Genomic DNA, 15,457 nt, shown 5'->3' with positions numbered 1-15,457 from the left:
CATTATCTATATGAGTTTCACATTATCTTAGGGATTTTAAATATTTATTTTAAATGATCTTTCAACTGAGTTTTCTTCCCTCACAATGCCAACAAGCACTTTTGCAGTGAAGCTTTTTAAACCGAGAACTGGTGCATGGTGGTGGCAGTATCATGCTGCAGGGCTGTCTTCTTTTTGAGTCTGTTTCAGGAAAGCTAATAATTTAGATAAACTCTAATTCTGTTCAGAAGATCGATGGCCAAAACAAGCATGGGTGGAGGCGCAAGTTAAGGTGAAACTGAAATTGAAATCAGCACAGTCTGTTGAAGCTTAGATACAGTTGAGCTTCGCTTTCTCTGTTTAGAGTTTTAAATGTTCTGCCAGGATTATGCAAGAAGCTGACTAATGGGCACGAGCATGTGGTCGAGGCGCAACTTCCTAGGCAGACATTTAACAAAATACGAGAGGGGGTGCATGTACATATGAAAGTTAAAATATAGATTTGGAGATGAGTCACATAGGATGTGATGATATACATCTTCATTTGGACACTAGCTGTTGGAGGATTGAGAGGAGGAGCATCAGCATGTGGGCAACTTAAGACCAGATGGAGCTCAGAAAAAGAAAGAACATGAATATAAGTGAAGAATAAAGGAGGGAAGAAGAGGGAGATAGCTGGGTGCAGTGAGATAGAAGAGGAGTAGAAGGAGACTACTGATGAAATGATGCCCCATAGGGAGAAAAAGAGGGCTGGGTCAAATGAACATGATAAACTGAGATTGATTGGTGAACCGGGTGCGAGTAGAATATTGGATAATTAGAGCCGTGGCTGGGATGTGGCCCTGCTCCCCAGCCTACACCATCATGTTAATTTAATTTAAAATCTAGGCCCTGTGTGGATTAGAGAAAATGTTCGGCACATTCAACTTTACGCATTCAATTCTTCCGTGAAGTTACAACAACGAGCTAACTCAAACAGAAGGACGGCTCAGACCAATCATTAAACTCCTAAGAGTAATAGCTCATTTCATCCGACATCCCTGCCCCCACACCTCGTCTCCTCAATTCACAGCTGACTTTACAGCGTCTCAGCTCTGTTTGCTGACGCATCAGTAGTGGCACCAGAAAGACAAGTGTGCCTGTAAGAGAAGAAGAGAAGGCAGACAGTGAAAGAAAGACGCCCCGGCGGAGAACCGTGTGACGGGAGAGAAGCATCAGAAGTGTGACTGAATGAAGGAGAAGAACGAAATCATTATTGTCAAGCATGTAGAGACAAAGAGAAGATCACTGAGCCTCATATGAGAGCTGTTCTCAGAACATACGGGGCTTTGTTTGCGCCCGAGGGGACGTGACGTTTTTATTACATTAACCACCACAATGACAGGATTTCTCTTATCCTGTCTGTTTTATTGTTCTGATCCAAAGCTTTTCCTCTTTGATTCCCTTCTGGATAAAAAGCAAAAACTCAATAGTCTGACGTCCTATAAAAGGTTTTTCTTTGTTGTTTTTTTTTCCATTTCATTCAGAGTTGGCAGTCACTCTGCAGCAGTTTCACCAGAGCTTTACCTGCAATTGAAGGAATTTTGAGATCTATTGAATCCTCTCCAATGAAAAAGAGATGTTCGAAATAATCACTACGTTTTTCTATTGTTTTCTAGAGTATGAATACTCAAGTAATCAATACATTTCTGATTTAATGTTTGAATTTGGGATTTGTGGCAATAAGTTGTGATTTGTTATAAATGGTAAAAATGGTTTTGAGGTAAACACTTATGCTATTGCTGCAGGGTGAGTCCATACTTAACACATTTGGGAACAAAAAAGATTCTGTTTGCTAAAATCATCATCTAATGGTGTCCGAAGTTTTGATTTTGTGTCACATCCAAATGTAATTCAAGATTGTTGTAAATTTGGCAAATTTGATTGATAATTTTCAAGAGTTTTAATTCAAGATTTTCACTGACGCATCTGAACTTGGAAAACATTGGGAACATCAAAAACATTCATTATTTACTGGCGATTTAACTTCTTCCTTCCATTTAAAATTAATAGTAACTGGGATTGGATTGAAAACATCTAGTGACTTTTTGCTTTGGACACCAACAATATAATAAAACTTACATTTTTTTTGAAGAAGTAATTACCCCATATTCTATTCTTGTTGCTGAAAAAAAATCATTTGCATATCAGCAACATATAAATCCATTAATACCATAAAATTGGAAACCGCAATGATTTTCTCTGACAGAGTCAAACATGACAGAGTCAGATCCCTGTTGTGCTTCAGATCTGCAAGGATTTACAGATCCAGTTTCTAAAAAAAAAATCATACTGCATTTTTTCATCAAAATATATGTCTAATATTTGAGAATCCTTACATGTTTAGTTGTTCAAAAGGTAATGAATAAATTAAAATCACAATACGATAATGTTTCTGCTATTTTAAGTGAGAAATAAATATTTTTCTGCTGTAGATCACACATTATGGAAAAACAACTCATGAAAACAAGTAAATGCATAAATCCTTATCTTAATTCATGATGTATTTTTCTACTGTAGCAAACTTTTTTCACTGAACACCCTTCTCACAGTGACTTTACTAGCCTATTAGATCACATCGCTTCTCCTTTTGAAAACCTGTACTGACAGTTAGATTAGGTCTTCTGTAGCCTCAGGTATAGGTTAAGGAGGACCTAATGCCTTAATGCCTTGTTTACACATCGCCCAAGCTCCCACTGCCCCCGAAATGTTGTTTGAATCAATGGGGGTGGGGGGGCAGCCTCTAGTGTTGGTAGAATATATAGAAAACATTTACATGTAGAAAAAAAAATCATTTTGGTGATTTGCTTACCAAAGGAGAACAGAAAGAACAATAAACTTAAGTTAGTCCAATTTGATGGTCATTGATAATGCCCATGGCTGGATTTGGATCAATTAGGGTCTAGCAGACGTGCAGAATCATGACCGACCCCCAGGGCTTAAAGAACACAATTCGATTTTCCTCAATAAATGTAATACCATTAGGCTGGATAAAAACAAGCAACTCACAAGGGAGGAGTCTTTTATAAAGCAAAGAGGTGGATGAGGTTGGAAGAGACCTAGCGGTTGCTCAGAGGAAAGAGGACACCAACAGAGGATCTCCCCAGATAAATGGAAAAGAAGTGCAGATGCTTCACAGAAGGTCAAACTTTGTCTAATATTACAGACGGAGAGGACAGAACACAGGAAGAAAGCAGGTCTGTTATGTCACACGAGGCCTGAAATCAAACAAGACAAATGCGAGTGTGTTAGTCTGGAAGATCACATCATTTTTACAGCAAGACTGGAGAAAAAGTTCCCTCGCAGTTTGTTTTTCGACTTAAACTTCAGTTCAACCTCGGCAAGAGAAGTAAGGAAAAGAAAGACAACTTGAAAGGATCTGTCCGCCAGCATGAGGATCTTCAGCAAAGACGTCCGCCTTCAGGACTTCACCATTATGTATTTCACTGGCCTGGCTGCCTTGATGGTCATCCTAGTGGCTTCGTATCAGGCGCCCTCCAACGCCGTTGACGTGTCCAGCCTAAAGCCGAGCCCTTCCAGTTCTCTGCCACTTCTCCCCATGCCTTTCCGGATGCCTCTGGACCCACTTGGAAACCTGCAGCTGGCCTGGAACATCAGCTATGCCACCCAGGAGGTCTACATACAGCTGAGGGTTGCAGAGCTCAGACACGGGGTGGTCCTGGGGATGTCGGACCGCGGTGAACTCACCAACGCAGACCTGGTGGTGCTGTGGGACAATGGAACAAGGAGCTACTTTGGGGTAAGCAAAATTGATCCTGGTCTATGGTCTATGTTTTGAATTACTTTTTTTTTTATTTTTTGCAGGGATTTTATAAAGAATCTTAAGGAGAAGGGATTTCCTACATTTTCTTGTCTCTCCATGATTGTAGGGGTGTGGGATAGGCATTTTTGCACAAGCAGCCTGGGGAAGAGTTTTGCTGCATGATCACAGAGTCGCTAAAGATGTTATCAAGCCTTCCTAATTGGAAATCAGTCAAACTGCACTAATAGCTGCAGCTCTACTGGGAATCATTAGCAGATATTTGCATATCAAAGCCAAATCACGTTAATTAAGATGTGCGAAATGCCTTTTTTTTTTTTTCATTACACCTCACACAGTTTTTAAGAAATCTGAATGAAATGTCAACTGGAAATTTGTTGGTATTATTTTGTTTCTGATTAGGTCTCTCTACCTAATCAGTGTCTGCAAGGAAACATCAACAAAGCAAATGGAAAAAAATCAGTGTGGACATCTGATTAATGAGAATATTATATATATATATATATATATATATATATATATATATATATATATATATATATTTGTCACATATAAGAACAAAGACATGGGGCTGCACAGTGGCGCAGTTGGTACAGCTGTTGCCTTGCAGCAAGAAGTTCTGGGTTTGAATCCCAGCCCAATGTCTTTCTGCATGGAGTTTGCATGTTCTCCCTGTGCATGGTGGGTTCTCTCCAGGTACGCCGGTTTCCTCCCACAGTCCAAAAACATGACTGTCAGGTTGATTGGTCTCTCTAAATTCTCACTAGATGTGTGTGTGTGTGTGTGTGCATGGTTGTGTGTCCTGTGTGTCTCTGTGTTGCCCTGCGACAGACTGGCGACCCGTCCATGGTGACCCTGCCTCTCGCCCGTAACGTTAGCTGGAGATAGGCACCTCCTGACCCCACTAAGGGACAAGGGTGTACAGAAAATGGATGGATGAACAAAGACAGCAGCAACAGTAAATGATTTTATGACATGATACTATCAATGGAATCCTACAGTGAGTAATGTCTTAAGGTTCATATCTTAAGGAGATATATCGAGCCCAGCCACCTGATATATCTCACTTTTTTTCTCTGCAAACTTCTAACTCACACTGGATAAGATGTACTAGGGCCCACATGCTTTGTTACATTTGTACAAAATGCACATTTTCTAAACTGATGTCTTCAAAATCTTTGGAGTTCGTGTGGGACAGTTACATAACAGTAACAGTGAGGAGATGAAAATGAGAGATCTTAGGTGTTATTTTGGACAGGTAGGAATATGAGAAACTCAGACGAGGCTACAAAGCCTTCTGGCAGAGAAGAACAACATCTTGTTTGCCAGGTTGGGGAAGGTTCCACAACACCAAATGCCACTCTTTTTCTAACTAGATCTTTTTATGAATTATATCATAATTCTCCACCAAATGACTGACTACAACTGCTGCACATTTGTCACAGTTATTATCCAGTAACAAATTTTGAGTTTCTTTTTTATTTATTGGGATTACAGAACTTGTATCTGTGTGTTAATAACCTACTATTACTTACTTTTGCCCTTTCTTGAAATATCAAACAGAAACATGTAGCTGTCTTAATTGTCAAAGTGATTTTAATCATTTCTTTTTCACTTCAAAATGTTTTTTTGTTTTTCAAACTTACTAACAAACTACGTAGCTCATCTGTTCATCAGTTCATTTGCGGTGGCGGAGGATTTACAGTGCTTTAAGAAAATATTCCAACCCTATTATTTTCTTTCACATTTTTTCATGTTACAGCTGCAATCTTCAACATATTTTATTGATACTTCAAATGGCCAACGTGAAGTAATGCTTAACTATAGAGGTTATGGAAAAACTATGCCTGGTTTTGAATGTTGTTTTACAAAAAAAAATCTAAGATTTTCTTCCAGTAATACTCTGTATGTAGCTGCATACATCTTCCCAAGAACTCTGGACAGTTTCCCTCTTCCTGCTGAAGAACAGCATTAAGCAGCATAATACTGCCACCGCCATGTTTCTCCAGTGGCAGGATGTCCTATGGTGTTAGATTTGCACCATTTGAGTTTTGCATGTAACCCAAAAAGTTGTTTTTGGTAACATCTTACCAGAGCACTGACTTCAACATTTTTATAGCAAACTGAACTAAGGACTTCTTACGGATTTCTTTCTGCAATGGCTTTCTTCTTGCTACAGAGACTGGATTTGTGAAAGTCATGAAAAATAATTGCCACAGCAACAGATTCTCTTTGTTCTCAGATGTTCTCGAGCAGAAATCTCAGGCCTTCACCGGACAGCTGTATTTACTCTGATTAAAATACACACAGTTGGACTTCATTTACTAATTAGCTGATTTCTAAAGACAGTTGGTTGCACTGGATTTAACTTACTGCAGGTGCGGCAAAGTATAAGAGGATGAATACAAATCCAAACTACATTGAACATGTATTGTATATATTTCCCTTTTCCTTCCTTTAAATGATGCTGTTTCAAAATACTGTAATTAAAGATTGAGGTGTTCAGGTGGTCCTGTTTCACCTCATTGTCTCCTACAGGACGCATGGAGCGACAGCAAAGGCCACGTGTCACTGGATAGCCATCAAGACTACGAACTGATTGAAGCTAAACAGAAAGCTGATGGATTTTACTTGCTCTTCAAAAGACCTTTTAGTACCTGTGATCCCAGAGACTACGTCATAGAGGTAAGAAAAGACATTATCATTGAGTTGTTCTTTTATTTCCTGTGTGTGTGTGAGCGTCTGTGTGCATCAGCCTCCCGCATTTGAACCTTTCTCCTCTGACTCATCAGGAAGGAACCGTACACGTCATCTACGGCTTGCTGGATCAACCACTTGCCTCTCTTGGAGATCTGAACCTGTCCAGAATCCACATGGGGGTACAGAGAGTGTTGATGCTTCGCCCTGACATGCCATCACCCACTCTGCCTCCAGAGGTGAAGACAATGGATGTTCTTGCTCCAAATGTCATCATACCAAACCAAGAAACTACCTACTGGTGCTTCATCCAGAAGTTGCCCGATGATATGCCCAAGAACCACATTGTCATGGTATAACGATATTTCAAATACTTCGCATTTGCTCTTTTTATCAATACTTGAATGAATAAATATAAAAAAAAAAAGTTTACTTTTCTACTATTTCCTCCAGTATGAGTCTGTGATAACTCCAGGTAACGAAGCCATCGTGCATCACATTGAAGTGTTTGAGTGTGCACCAGATGTGCGGGAGGTACCACAGTACAGCGGCTCCTGTGACGACAAGATGAAACCCAAAAAGCTCAACTTCTGCCGCCATGTGCTGGCTGCGTGGGCAATGGGGGCCGAGGTATGATGGGAAGTCATTTCCACAATAACATCCAGGACAAATAATCCAAGAGTCCATACTCAAATGTCAATTAAAGGATGTGACAATTAGGTTAAATGTCATCAGTTAATAAAAAATGATTTAAATATGCAAACACCAAATATATAGAGCAGTATAACTGTAAATAGTCCCCTGGTTTAATGTAAATACGTCGCATCTAATTGAAACAGAGCATTGGGACGAACTTGGCTAAGTCCAGACCCTGCACCTATTTTAAGAGACAAACAAAAGCTCCCACGCGAGTAATATTAAAGCCTGGAGCTGTAGGCTTTAATATTCTGTAAAAATGTTCCCACACACATCACTTCTATTAAGAGACAGTCTGTATGTGGGAAGCACACAAATATTTATAAACTTGCATACATGAAAGGAGAAAAATACACCCACAAAAAACAGCAAATGAAAACCCTTCATGAATGCATTTAAATGAGACGTTTTAGAGGCGATAAAAAAAAAATCATAATGCCTCCTTAAAATTAGATTCATGCTTTTTCAACTAGTTTTGAGCCACTGGCAATCCCTTTATTGCAAAAATAGCAGACTATAACTTACAGAACCGCATGTTACATTAGAATAATTAGCTGGGAAGAATAATGTCATTCTTTTTTCTGTGTCCCAATAGCTTTTATCTCGCAGGTTTTGTTGATATCTGTTGTGGGATTAGTCAGTAATTACAATGGCTGTGGTGAAAAAATATGGAGACAATTCCTGAGTTTCATGTGTCAGATCAGATGCTCTAGCCAGAGTAAACTTTGTCTTGTACAACTTGAATAAACAAAATGTTTATTTACAACCTTCTCAATAATCCGTGAATTTCAATTATTTAGTTTTGTTGATGAGCTCCGAGTCTTTCAGGTTTAAAGGCCTCTTTGGCGTCACCCTAATTTTCAGCTTCCTCCACAGAAACTCTATAAGATTGAAACTCCAAAATATTAATATGACTTCCTGTCAGAGGAAACATGTTGCTCAGATTAAATATTGGCCTTAAAACCAATAATCTACAGTATGGGGAAAAAAAAATTGGGATTAACTGCAGATTTTGTCCAAATGACAAACTTTCGACTCCACAGAAGTAGAGTACAAGGCCATAGGGTAACAAAGCAGCGGCTGAGTAAGTAAAGCAGCCCGCTCTCCACATAAAGCAAAGAGGACAGGGAACAGCGAGGCTGTCACCATATTTCTCTGTACCGCTTCCCACTGTATCGCAAGCAAGCCTGGCCCCTCTCCGATTGGATTATCTGCCAGCTAAACAAAAACAAGCAGGATGCCTTCTGTGAGCTGTGAAGACAAGATTAGGTTGGAAATATTCAGGCCTCTTTCATCACCTTCTATAGTGTTGTTTTATCCTCCTAGGCAGTGCACTGAAAGAAGAGGGTATTGAAGCCTTGTAAAGCAGCTGAAAAAAAAGAGGGAGAAATAAATTATGGAGAACCGTCCTTTTGAAACAGTGGAGGAGCAAGTTTAAAATGTTTTTTTTTTTTTTTTTTGTAGAAAAATACACTTTACACAGCCAGCATAGGATTTCAAATTGTTTGATAGGTTCAAAAAACACAAGTAAAAGTTATCTGATGTGCAACTTTTCCTTGCAAGGGAGCAAATCCTAATATTTCTATTACCTTTCAGATACTAGAGACAAATTTATTCATGTAAAACATTTAAAAAGTATTTTATTTTTAAGGGAAAAGCTTGATTACTATAAAACATGAGTGTAATTCTAACACAGTTGTCAAATGAAGTGTAAATTGTAAGTAGTCCAGTTAGCCACTGCGCTACACAAACTCCTGCTGTGGTTTTTCTCATGAATCTTATATCTCATGTGTGCCTGTGCTTGCAGGCTTTTTACTATCCCCCTGATGCAGGCCTGGCCATAGGTGGACCTGGTTCTTCAAGGTTTCTTCGTCTGGAAGTCCATTACCACAACCCTCTCCTTATATCTGGTACACACATCAATACTTAACTGAACTGGATGTACTGCCAATGGCAGACATATTCTTTTAAGAAAAAAAAAACAGAGCTTTTTTTTCTATTACACTGAGCTTTAGCCTCTTCTAATTAGATCAGCTGATTTTGACTTTTGCAAATATGTATCTGGATGTGAAATATCTGTGTATTTCACATTAATATTCTCATGGTCCTTCTTTGATATGAATCATTTGAAACATGTTTCTGCTTTTATGAAAAATCTAGAGGTTTTAATCAGAAGAGGTGTGGCTAAATGTAATATTACAGGTTGTAGGTGCACCAATGAGAATCTGTTTTCTGTTAGGTTCTGGTTTATCATCAAGAGTCATGGCATGAGACGACATATGAGATGTGTACACAGCTTCTCTGTGCTGTCATTAATTCAAAACACCTTGCTCTGATGCTGAAAATAGTTAACTTTGAATCTTCTTCCATCACAAACTGACTTTCTGACCACCATGTCAGGGCTGGTCAAGTGGAACAGGCGATTCCAGGGCATCTCAATTAAAAGTTAAAAATGTTAACTTACTGTAAGATCACACTTTTTTTTTACTTTTCTTATTTTTGTTTAAAAAATAAATAAATAAAAAAATAAAAGAGTTAGAATTTCCTCTATTATCCAAACCATAAGTGCTTCCAAACACATCTCAGGACAAGACCAGGGTGAAAGTGTCTAAGTGTCAATTTGAAATAAAAAATATTTCAGTCTATTTGACACTTTAAGTCGATGATCACTGACAATTTAAATAGCAAAAGGCTGCTACAGAAAAAAAAAATCTTCATTTTTACATCTTTCAAAGACTGGGAAGATGCGCAAATACTCTACCTGTGGAATATTTTTCAAGTATCACAGTTACCGTACATGAAACATTAATGAGTCTGTATTTTTAATGCAGGCAGGCATGATTCATCTGGGATACGACTGCATTACACTCACAACCTGAGGCGGTACGATGCAGGGATCATGGAGCTGGGCCTCGTTTACACTCCTGTCATGGCGATCCCTCCAAAGCAGCATATCTTCTATCTTACTGGGTATTGCACATCTAAGTGCACCCGGACTGTACGTACATAAAAGCTTCATCACTTAGTGGTTCAAAAGCTGAGAAACTCAGCTTTGAGATTTGTTGGTAATCTAAAAACTCTTTTTATTTGTCTGCCGGTTGACTCTCTAGGCTTTGCCTCCAGGAGGTATCTATGTGTTTGCCTCCCAGCTGCACACCCACCTGGCTGGCCGTGGGGTCAGAACAGTTTTGGTGAGGGGAGGGAAAGAGCTGGACGTGGTACAGGAAGACCAACACTTCAGTACAGAGTACCAGGTGAGAGAAAGGCCATCTCTAACCATGTCAATGCCATAATGATACGCCTTTGCAAATTTTTTTCAAATACAAAAAGATTGGAAAATTAATTTTAAAAAAAATCATACTTTAAATGATTTCAGAAATGCTTAAAAAATTTCAAGAGGAAAATCAAACCTCTTTTTCCCTATGTGAAAATGTTTTATCTTCTTTCATAAATATGATAATCCTTAATTTACAAATAAACAGTAAAAAGTTTATCAGAAGTTAAGAAGTGTCCACGTTCCAAACAGAAAGTGTTATGTGGGCAAACGAGGTGCCACATCACAGCTTTTCTCCATTATTATTCTAATGAGAAAAGCTTAAAGATTTATTCATCATGTTGTCATTTAACCACTTTATCTTCCACAAAACTGAAACAAAACAAGAGTGCAGTCTATTACTCATTTTCTAATAAACTCTTGCTATGATGACTTGGTTAATAAAAAAAACAACAATATAAATAAATTTAAGAAATAATATTAATACCATATATATTTTACTATACCAGCATTGAAAAGCATTGAAAAGCAGTTATTCGTGGAAGTTACAAACTGCTACTGTGCTAACTTCCTGCAGCAGGTGGCTGTGCTAGAGTGCTAATGTGACTGTGCACAAAAATTTGCTTTAGAGGAAAGGGCTGCTATTTCGAAATCCCTGATTCAGAATAACAATAATAATAAAATGCTTCTTTTCTTGAACAGAGCCACTAATTTATCAGCCAACAGCTTGAGGTAGTTTGAAAATGCTGCCAAACTTCCTGCCGGATCTACCGTAGCTGTGCTACAAGGCAAATGACATCTTGATTATAAACATAAATACCAGTAAGACACATAAAAGACACATTAAAATTTCTGTCCGACTAGAGTGTTAGCTAGCATTTCCACATTTTTACTTTTTGTGGTGGGTTTAGTGTGGCTTGTTTTTCATTTCTTCATCCACCAAAAGGGGGAGCTACAGCCTACAGCTACAGTCACAACAGCCTCCCACTTCCGGTATGAATGACAATATAACTCATGTCATGGTTTAAGGCCTCATCAGGCACAACACACTGGAATTTCAAAGATGCAACGACCTTATCTGTCAGGTCTAAACTGAGAAACAGAGGCATTAATATGTTGAGTTACAGCCCAGACGCATGCTTTTTGCATGCTACATACTGTATGTATGCTCGTCACCTGTTAGGTGATAAAATCTCAGTATGGTCTAATGTGAGACTCATCTAAATGGTGTTAATTCAGAACCTGAGGCCTTGTTAGACATATGAGGGCCTTTGTTACAACGTTCTCCGCCAAGCTAATACATTTTCTAGAATTTGTCAGCATAAAAAGTCCTGGGGAGGGAAACGGCTGCTATTCCTCCTCTCTGTAATTAAAGTGTTTGTACAGAATGATGCAAAAATACTATACTATGTATGGTTAACTCTGAAGAACAATAAACGCATCCTGTTTTAATTAATTGTCAATCATACCTAAACTGATTTTTAATGTGAAGCACAATTGATATTTGACTCATGAATCCTTTTGTTCGGCTGAATTTGCTCTCTTCTTACATGTAGACAATCCGAGTTCTGAAGAAAATGATAAATATTTTACCAGTAAGTATAACGTTTTGTAGATTTTTGAATAAAAAAATGTGTGTATCCATTTCATATGTGAAAAACTATCTCAACTGCTTTCTTTTTTTTTTTACTTCATTTTTAAGAATAGCAATTTACAACTCAGCTGGTTCAAGTTTACTCACATTTCCTTCCCGTTTGCTTGCACAGCAGTGCATTAGATAATCTGTGTGAAGCATTTAAATTGAATGTAAATAGAAGGAGGCTGTAAAATCTGAGATGTGATGGGGAAATTCCCAGAAGACTGACCAAACGCCTTTGATCCACAAAACACATTTCTTTCAAACTGGCTGCTGATACTGCTTGTGTAATTATTGTTCTGTCCTGCAGGGCGACGTCCTCATTACAAAGTGTACTTACAACACCGAGGACAGGAGCAAGCCTACAGTGGTGAGAAGTTTCAGTCTTTAAAAGAAAGCTGGTTTTAACACTGCATCCCTTAGTTCCCCCTCTGATGTCCCTCACACTCATTATTTTGTTCTGCTCTTTTCTCCACAGGGAGGTTTTGGCATCATGGAGGAAATGTGCGTCAATTATATTCATTACTATCCTCGGACTCAACTGGAGCTCTGCAAGAGCCACGTTGACCCAGGGTACCTGCAGAAATATTTTAGCTTCATTAACAGGTACTGCAGAAAGACTCTTTAAATCGTTACGAATTTCTTAAACCCGTCTGTCTTACATGCCAATTTCAGTTGGAAATATTCAAATCAATCAGGAATTATATATTTGGTTTTTTACAATGCTGTAACGCTGGTATGTTTAGAAAACTCCTTTTATTTCCAGAGGAAAAACAAAACTAATATATTTTATGCAAAATGCATTCCAATGAATATTGTTCTCATGCGTATGAAACTCAGACTATTTGCACAGCTCTGCTGTTTTTAATGAGAAACATAAAAATACTACAATAATTTTGACAAAATACATTTCAAGGAGTGCTTAATTATTAATATTAAAAGCATTGAAATGGGTCAATGATTAGCAGTAACAATGAAATCGAGGAGACCCGAAACAATTTCAGCTTTCTTAAATCTCAGCTTTCTAAAATCTACTGTAAAATATTTTTCCACTTTAAGTCAATATTTTACAATGATTCACTCCTTCTACAAACATATTAAATATTAATTATATTTTTGGAATTTTATACCTTTAAAAGGTCAGGAGGTGCATTTTTCCATTGTTTGGATCTGGAAAAAAAAAAAAAAAAAAAAAAACAATCTAAAATGCATCACACACACAACACACAATCAAAAGCAAGGGCAAAAAAAATATTAAGTGTGGAATTTTGCAGTAGTTCTTGTTAAGATTGGATAAAACATGGACTTTGTTGGTTTGATAGCTAATCTGAGCTGTTTTCATTCAATCCTGCCTGAATGGAAGGAAAATTAAACCATGATAGCACAAAATGTCCCTGAGATCTGTGAAGAATTAGAGAAATAAATGGGGATTTTATCCCCCTTCAAACCCGACACACTGCTATCCTCTAAAAGCAAAGATAAGTGTTTTAAAATACCTCGTCTCCTTCTTTTGTGGACTTTTTCCCCATCTCTCCCCACTCTTCCTATCAAGGTTCCATGGAAATGACCAGTGTGTGTGTGGTGATGTTGGTGTGACAGATCAGTACGCTCAGCTGCACTGGGACGATTTTGCCGGAGAAGTGCTGGACTCTCTTTATAACACGGCTCCCATCTTCATGCACTGCAATCAGTCCACTGCACGCCTCTTTCCTGTGAGTCCCTCACACATCAAATACACACATATTTACAAGCTACAATGGACTGGCGAGCTACCAATTTAACCAAATCAATGTGGATATCATTTCTGCAGAAGAGTCAGACTCAGTCAGAAATAAACCCACACAAACATCCAAGATGTTGGGATGAAAGTGAGTAAATTGATTGCAAATGGTACCGACAACCTTCATCAAGATTTCTGGACAGAAATGCTCCTTCCTCAGAATACTAGAGTTAGGAATTCAGGCTTTTAAAAACAAGACTCAAATTTAAAACCAGTTTATTTAAATCATTTTCTTAATGTCACTTTACAGCTTAGTGACATGGAACTAAGACAGCTTTATCAAAATATGTGGTTAGAAGAGAAATGTTATGGATGGGAATATGTCAGGGAAAATATAACAACTAAAACACCATGCCTCGTGGAAAATCTACTAATGCAGGACCTTATCACGCCAGCGTTTATACTTGCAGTCATTCTCATTGTTCCTCAGTGATTTCTTTTACAATATGTTTGTTCTTGCTTGCAAAACTTTGTAAGTCGATGCAGCAAGTACAGGCTAGAGTTATTCTAACAAACAACTGGAGGCTGAATGGCTCGGCCTCAGAGCGTTGCACACAACAACGTGCTGCCTCAGCACGGCGGCATGAATCCTCACAGATGTTTCACTTACAACGTTTCAGATCATCAAGCAAACTTTAAATTTAGACAAAGATAACAATTGTCAAACTAAAAGCGACTAGAGTAAAATGTCTCAAACGTATGAATAAGTGCTTGATTCATATAACCTGGAAAAGAAACTGTGACGTAACAGTAGACGTAGTTTCACGTTAACTGGTTTCGCCTAAATTCCATTTCCTAAATTGCATTGTTCTTTTGGAGACATTTACACATTTATTGTACGTGGCAAATTATGTTTACTATAAATTTTTGTGCTTAAATGTGATCAAGACTGCAGAGTTGTGTGTATTATATAAAGAAGCCGAACAAAAATCCAAAGACGACATATGGAGTATCTGGACATTTGTTGAAAAGAAACAGGAGAAAATGCCTTTAAATAAAACTATGATTAATTTTTCACCCAGGGTGAATGGGAAAAACAGCCCCTGCCTGAAGTCACCTCCATCCTGCCAAAACATCGCTACCCCTGTGAAGGAGGTGCAGAGTCGTACAGCTGAGCCGGCGCCGCTCCGGTCTGAGCAGAAACATCTGGAGTAGTTTGAGGACAGGAAGCGACCAGCGGACCAACAGGAGATTAAAGAGGATTATTAAATGTGACTTAGTTTGAACTGAGTTTTATCTCTACATTAGCTGATAAATAGCATCCACTGCTTACTGTAATTATATGCCTGTGCAGACACCCACCTGCTGTGTTTATTATTAGTGCATACTAATTAAGCTAATCGCAGTGCTGTTCATGTGTTACATCTAATGAAAAATGACAGTGAGATATTTTACATCACAAGTCTGTAAAAATAAAAATAAAAACATAAAAGCTATCCAAAAATTCATAGAAAAAGTTTGTTCCATTTCTCACGATTCTGTTAAATTACAACTAAAGCGTTGCATTTGTCATATAGTTTAATGTAATGCAGTTAAATAAATAAATATTCTATGTTACAGTAAAATGTTGGATTA

General features: G+C 38.1%; 1 protein-coding gene across 2 annotated transcripts; it reads left to right on the top strand.

Moving 5' to 3' along the window:
* Positions 1-2,082: 2,082 nt before the first annotated feature.
* On the top strand, positions 2,083-15,447 carry dbh (dopamine beta-hydroxylase (dopamine beta-monooxygenase)). 2 transcript variants are annotated; one of them, XM_008423997.3, is made up of 12 exons: positions 2,084-3,778; positions 6,338-6,484; positions 6,592-6,849; positions 6,950-7,126; positions 9,000-9,102; positions 10,024-10,190; positions 10,303-10,446; positions 12,023-12,061; positions 12,413-12,472; positions 12,581-12,708; positions 13,655-13,814; positions 14,905-15,447. In XM_008423997.3, exons 1-12 carry the CDS (start codon positions 3,410-3,412, stop codon positions 14,995-14,997), a joined length of 1,845 nt encoding a protein of 614 aa, XP_008422219.2. In that variant the 5' UTR covers positions 2,084-3,409; the 3' UTR covers positions 14,998-15,447. The 2 variants fall into 2 exon arrangements, with proteins under 2 accessions (XP_008422220.2, XP_008422219.2); XM_008423998.3 differs by lacking the exon at positions 12,023-12,061 and having other exon boundaries at positions 2,083-3,778.
* The last annotated feature ends 10 nt before the right edge of the window (positions 15,448-15,457 follow it).

This window comes from Poecilia reticulata, chromosome 12 (assembly GCF_904066995.2).
Source record: "Poecilia reticulata chromosome 12, P_reticulata-male-v2, whole genome shotgun sequence".
NCBI lineage: Eukaryota > Metazoa > Chordata > Actinopteri > Cyprinodontiformes > Poeciliidae > Poecilia > Poecilia reticulata.
Note: the sequence above shows the minus strand (reverse complement) of the source record. Positions and strands in the feature narration are given on the sequence as shown.